The 7500-nt window shown below is 42.8% G+C and overlaps 1 protein-coding gene across 1 annotated transcript in view; it reads left to right on the top strand.

Annotated features, from left to right (window-relative positions):
• The window catches only part of mau2 (MAU2 sister chromatid cohesion factor), a 28998-nt gene that overhangs the window by 20842 nt on the left and 656 nt on the right, over positions 1 to 7500 (top strand). Inside the window, exons 17-18 of the mRNA XM_079819742.1 lie at positions 3115 to 3205; positions 3297 to 3424. Coding sequence (XP_079675868.1) covers positions 3115 to 3205; positions 3297 to 3424 — 219 coding nt within the window. The remainder of the gene's footprint in view (positions 1 to 3114; positions 3206 to 3296; positions 3425 to 7500) is intronic.

Raw genomic sequence — 7500 nt, 5'->3', positions numbered from 1 at the left:
ACCACACCATTACACCACCACACCACTACAGCACTACACCATTACACCACTACAGCACTACACCATTACACCACTACACCATTACACCACCACACCACTACAGCACCACACCATTACACCACCACACCACTACACCACCACACCACTACAGCACTACACCATTACACCACCACACCACCACACCATTACACCACTACACCACCACACCATTACACCACTACACCATTACACCACTACACCATTACACCACCACACCACTACAGCACCACACCATTACACCACTACACCATTACACCACTACACCATTACACCATTACACCACCACACCATTACACCACTACACCATTACACCACCACACCACTACACCATTACACCACCACACCATTACACCACTACACCATTACACCACCACACCATTACACCACCACACCATTACACCACCACACCACTACAGCACCACACCATTACACCACTACACCATTACACCACTACACCATTACACCACTACACCATTACACCACTACACCATTACACCACCACACCATTACACCACCACACCATTACACCACTACACCATTACACCACTACACCATTACACCACCACACCACTACACCATTACACCACTACACCACCACACCATTACACCACCACACCATTACACCACTACACCACTACACCACCACACCATTACACCACTACACCACCACACCATTACACCACCACACCACTACAGCACTACACCATTACACCACTACAGCACTACACCATTACACCACTACACCATTACACCACCACACCACTACAGCACCACACCATTACACCACCACACCACCACACCACTACAGCACTACACCATTACACCACCACACCATTACACCACCACACCACTACACCACCACACCACTACACCACTACACCATTACACCACTACACCATTACACCACCACACCACTACAGCACCACACCATTACACCACTACACCATTACACCACTACACCACTACACCATTACACCACTACACCATTACACCACCACACCATTACACCACTACACCATTACACCACTACACCATTACACCACTACACCATTACACCACCACACCATTACACCACTACACCATTACACCACCACACCACTACAGCACTACACCACTACACCATTACACCACTACACCATTACACCACTACACCATTACACCACCACACCACCACACCACTACACCATTACACCACCACACCACTACAGCACTACACCATTACACCACTACACCATTACACCACCACACCATTACACCACCACACCATTACACCACTACACCATTACACCACTACACCATTACACCATTACACCACTACACCATTACACCACTACACCATTACACCACCACACCACCACACCACTACACCATTACACCACTACAGCACTACACCATTACACCATTACACCACTACACCATTACACCACCACACCATTACACCACTACACCATTACACCACCACACCACTACACATTTACACCACCACACCACTACAGCACTACACCATTACACCACTACACCATTACACCACTACACCATTACACCACTACACCATTACACCACCACACCATTACACCACTACACCATTACACCACCACACCACTACACCATTACACCACTACACCACTACACCATTACACCACTACACCACTACACCATTACACCACCACACCACTACACCACCACACCACTACACCACTACACCATTACACCACCACACCATTACACCACCACACCATTACACCACCACACCATTACACCACTACACCATTACACCACTACACCATTACACCACTACACCATTACACCACTACACCATTACACCACTACACCATTACACCACCACAGCACTACACCATTACACCACTACACCATTACACCACTACACCATTACACCACCACACCATTACACCACTACACCATTACACCACCACACCACTACACCATTACACCACCACACCACTACAGCACTACACCATTACACCACCACACCATTACACCACCACACCACTACAGCACTACACCATTACACCACTACACCATTACACCACTACACCATTACACCACTACACCATTACACCACCACAGCACTACACCATTACACCACTACACCATTACACCACTACACCATTACACCACCGCACCATTACACCACTACACCATTACACCACCACACCACCACACCATTACACCACCACACCACTACAGCACTACACCATTACACCACTACACCATTACACCACCACACCACTACAGCACTACACCATTACAGCACTACACCACTACACCATTACACCACCACACCACCACACCATTACACCACCACACCACTACAGCACTACACCATTACACCACTACACCATTACACCACCACACCACTACAGCACTACACCACTACAGCACTACACCACTACACCATTACACCACCACACCACTACAGCACTACACCATTACACCACCACACCACTACAGCACTACACCATTACACCACTACACCATTACACCACCACACCACCACACCACTACACCATTACACCACCACACCACTACAGCACTACACCATTACACCACTACACCATTACACCACCACACCACTACAGCACTACACCATTACAGCACTACACCACTACACCATTACACCACCACACCACTACACCACCACACCACTACACCACTACACCACCACACACATGACCCGCTTCAATCGAGGGTTAGAATAGGATTGGGCCTTAGTTTGATCTATTATTGATATCCAGTTAATAATTTCAGTGCTTCAGCTCAAACTGGGCTCAGTTTATTGCCAAAGCAATATTCCTAGTTTAAGTTTTTGAACTAATATTTTTCTTATTTACATTTATTTGAACTAGCTTGTTTACATGCACACCTATCGATAGAAACCCTGGTCCGGTGTGTGTGAACTGTTGAAACACATGATCGGTCAGAGCTGATGCTCACGTGTGTGTGTGTGTGTGTGTGTGTGTGTGTGTGTGTGTGTGTGTGTGTGTGTGTGTGTGTGTGTGTGTGTGTGTGTGTGTGTGTGTGTGTGTGTGTGTGTGTGTGTGTGTGTGTGTTCAGGAGAGCAACAACATGGTGGTTCCAGCGATGCAGTTGGCCAGCAAGATCCCAGACATGTCCGTACAGCTGTGGTCATCGGCTCTACTGAAGGGTGAGTCTCACACACACACACACACACTCACACTCATATTGTGTCTGTCTGATGCTGACGTGTGTGTGTGTGTGTGTGTGTGTGTGTCCAGATCTGAACAAGGCCTGTGGGAACTCTATGGACGCTCATGAGGCTGCACAGATGCACCAGAACTTCTCCCAGCAGCTCCTGCAGGATCACATCGCCGCCTGCAGCCTGCCGGAACACAACCTCATCAGCGTACGCTACACACACACACACACACACACACACACACACACACACACACACACACACACACACACACACACACACAACCTCATCAGCGTACGGCTATACACACACACACTCTCTCTCTCTCTCTCTCTCTCTCTCTCATTCACACACACACACACACACACATATCATCAGCCTAATCACCGGTACGGTATACATTATTTCAAACGGTACAATATCATGATTTAGCTCATCTCTGCGTGTGCTGCTGTTCTGAAGTTCAGCTCTAGATGGCAGTGACACACACACACACACACCGACGTCACACCGGCAACACAGAACAAAATAGGCCTTTATCACAGAGGATTTGAATACCGGAAGTGTGTGTTGAAGCAGCTGATTCTTCCGGTTCTGCATGTTTTCAATGTGCTGTGAACATCGAGCTGAACACAGGGTTCCTGCGGGAACTTAACAAGTCTTAAATGTCTTTAAAATTTCAAAATCAAAATTTTAGGCCTTAAAAAGTCTTAAATTCTCTGAAGTATTGAGTTCTAGGTCTTAAATAATTTTAAACGGGTCTTAATTTTTTCCTACGTTCATGTAATGCTAACTCTTGCTCAGTGAAATGCTCCCGCGCCGCTTTAGTGTGTGTGTGTGTGTGTGTGTGTGTGTGTGTGTTGTAGTTTGTTCTTTATTAGTATCTATGTGTGCATTACTGTAGGTCTTAAAGTGAAAGAGACCCAATATAGCCGAGCCTATACCCGCTCCTGTCTGTGGAGTTCATATTAATCCAACAACAACGGGGAAAACCAACAGTAGCCCTAAACTAAAGCACTGTTTATCTGCATACTTAAGTTGTATTTATTTGTCCTATTGTCAAACAACATTCATGCATTTTGTTTGTTTTATTGCCATGTGTGACTATTGTGCATCTGACATAATGATATGGTAAATGTGGCATCATTATGAAAAAACAATCAAAAAAACATGCACATTTCTGAAAATGACCCCCACAAAATCAGTCATTTTGATCTCACAAAAAATATATTTCTTATATATATAATATACATACATGCAGACTAGGGATGCAACACTACAGTTAGTCCACGGTTCAACACACACCTCGGTTTTTAACCAGTGTTTTCGGTTGGGTTCTGATGGCTTTTCTCACATCAGTTTTTGCTCTTCTATTCTTAGGCGACAGGAGCAGCAAGAGGTTAAAGAGAAAAAAGACACCAAAACTTTATTGCAAAACTCTTTCTTTATTTTACTTAAAAGAATTGAAAAACCTTACTTAAACTTAAAACTTTACTTAAAAAACCCTTGTACACATTCCTAGTGTATTGTATAATATAAAATAAATATATATCTCAGATTTACACTGGCAGCTCAGAGCAGTACAGCAGCATTTAAGTATGAAATTGAATGAATGAATGTAAAAATAAAACACTACACAGACTTCACTATAAAATATACACTGATTCTTATTAAAGCTGCTGTATTAGTTCTTCAGTCAAGAGCAGCGAGTGATTTTCTCTTTGTCTTTTGTTGTTGTATTAACATTATAGGGATATTTCACTCAAAAATGAAAATTCTGTCATGGAGAAATGAATACAGGTTTGGAACAATATTAGAGTGAGTAAATAATGACATCATTTTAGAGGTGAACTGTCCCTTTAAGGACGGCGTGTTCACTATAGGCTGCGCCGCTGTCAATTAAAGACCTGCGCATCTAATATACACACACACACACCGATTTTACTTTCACTTTAGACATAACCGACTGTGTTTATGTTAACCTTGTGTGTATTTGACAGTATTAGCGTAGTAAGACGACTACTCAGTCCAGTAATCACGTGTTTGAGGCGTTTAGTGCGCGCGCTCTGAAAAGCGCATGTTAAAACCGCGCACGCGAATGAAACCGGCAAGGCTTTAGAACGCAGGCAAATAATGAACTTTGGTGATTGTGAATAACTCTAGTGTTCTGTGAGGATAACTCTACCACTGACCTGTGATGTGAATGTGTGTCGTGTTGTTCAGTATTGGGATGGAGGCAAATGATAGAATTTGTAGAAAAATAATTAATTAAATGTGAAACCGAAAAAAACGCAATTCACAAGCGCGTATTGAACCGCGAATGCTGTACCGAACGGTTCAATATTATATTGAGAATTGTGGCATCCCTAAAGCACACTCTCTCTACCGGTCAAAAGTTTGAGAATGGTATTTAAAGAAGTCTCTTCTGTTCACCAAGGCTGCATTTATTAACTTTTTTTATATTTGAATATGCGATTTATTTCTGTGATTCAAAGCTGAATTTTCAGCATCATTACTCTAGACTTTAGAGTCACATAATCCTTCAAAAAACATTTTTTTACTTTCTATTTGAGATAAATGCTGCTCTTTAGAACTTTCTCTTTATCAAAGAATCCTAAAAAAAATGTTTTCCACAACTGTGTTCAGCACTGATAATAATCATAAGTGTGTTGGTCATCAGATCCTCATATGAGGACGATCAGTGAAGGGTCATGTGACTCTGAAGACTGGAGGAATGATGATAATCACAGGAATAAATCACACTTTACTATATATTCACAACAGAACTGTCACAATATTACAGCTTTTTTGTATTTTTAATAACATAAATGCAGCATTGGTGAGCAGAGACTTCTGTAAAATCATAAAAATCTTCCCGTTCTCAGACTTTTGACCGCTAGTGTGTGTGTATTAATCCTGCTGGGATTGAGCTTTGAGGAAGCGCAAGTTTACTAATACTTTGTTCAAATTAATGAATTAATTTGCTTTGCAAGTCATTTTGTGATTCTGCATTTCCTTTTGTACGTTTTTTGTATTGCGTGATATAGGTCTTAAATTTAATTCATAATGGTCTTTTAAAAGTCTTAAATGTGATTTGGTGAAACCTGCAGAAACCCTGTGAACAAACGACAATTAAAATCAGCATCTGGAGGATAAGATAAAAATCCGGATATTTTCCAAGACAGAAGAGATGAACTGATCATAACTGCTGGATTCTCCAAACTCTGCTGAACGTGTAGTTTTATAATCCGACCCGTCGTAAACATACCAGATTATTTCACCACACGCTCTCAGTGCTCGTCTAAATAATCACCACGATGAGGAGTGTGTGAGACCTGGCCAATAACATCTCAATCAACACGATGATGTGTATTAATATTTTCACATTGTTCTGTCACTTTCGATTCAGCGGTTCAGAGCCAAACTGCTGACATTTGGCGATTCAAACCGCTGAATCGACTCACTGATTCATAACGCTCTGAACCGCTGAATTGACTCACTGACTCATAACGCTCTGAACCGCTGAATCGACTCACTGATTCATAACGCTCTGAACCGCTGAATTGACTCACTGACTCATAACGCTCTGAACCGCTGAATCGACTCACTGATTCATAACGCTCTGAACCGCTGAATCGACTCACTGACTCATAACGCTCTGAACCGCTGAATCGACTCACTGATTCATAACGCTCTGAACCGCTGAATCGACTCACTGATTCATAACGCTCTGAACCGCTGAATCGACTCACTGATTCATAACGCTCTGAACCGCTGAATTGACTCACTGACTCATAACGCTCTGAACCGCTGAATCGACTCACTGATTCATAACGCTCTGAACCGCTGAATTGACTCACTGACTCATAACGCTCTGAACCGCTGAATCGACTCACTGATTCATAACGCTTCGAAGCTTTATGATGCCGTGTTTTGAAATCGTCATCACTATATAAGTCGTTATTTAGGGTTTTTTTGTGCACAGAAACTATTCTCGTCTTCATAAAGTTATTGTAGAGCCGCTGTAGTGAGATGGACTTTGTAACTTTAGTCTTTAGTGTCTTTTAAGGGTCTTGAGAGTGTAAAGTTGAGCCAATGGAGGCCTTTCAGAGCATCAGATTTACACTAAAATATCTTCATTTGTGTCTGAAGATGAACGGAGGTCTGACGGGTGTCCAACCACATGAGGCTCAGTCATTAATCACACAATTTACAGTTTTGGCTGAACTAACCCTTTAATAGAAATGTGTTGATTTTGTTTAATAATTAGTAAAACATTGACC

The sequence above is a fragment of the Gobio gobio genome, assembly GCF_949357685.1.
Source record: "Gobio gobio genome assembly, chromosome: 6".
NCBI lineage: Eukaryota > Metazoa > Chordata > Actinopteri > Cypriniformes > Gobionidae > Gobio > Gobio gobio.
The sequence above is the reverse complement of the archived record's forward strand: the minus strand, read 5'-3'. Positions and strand labels throughout refer to the sequence as shown.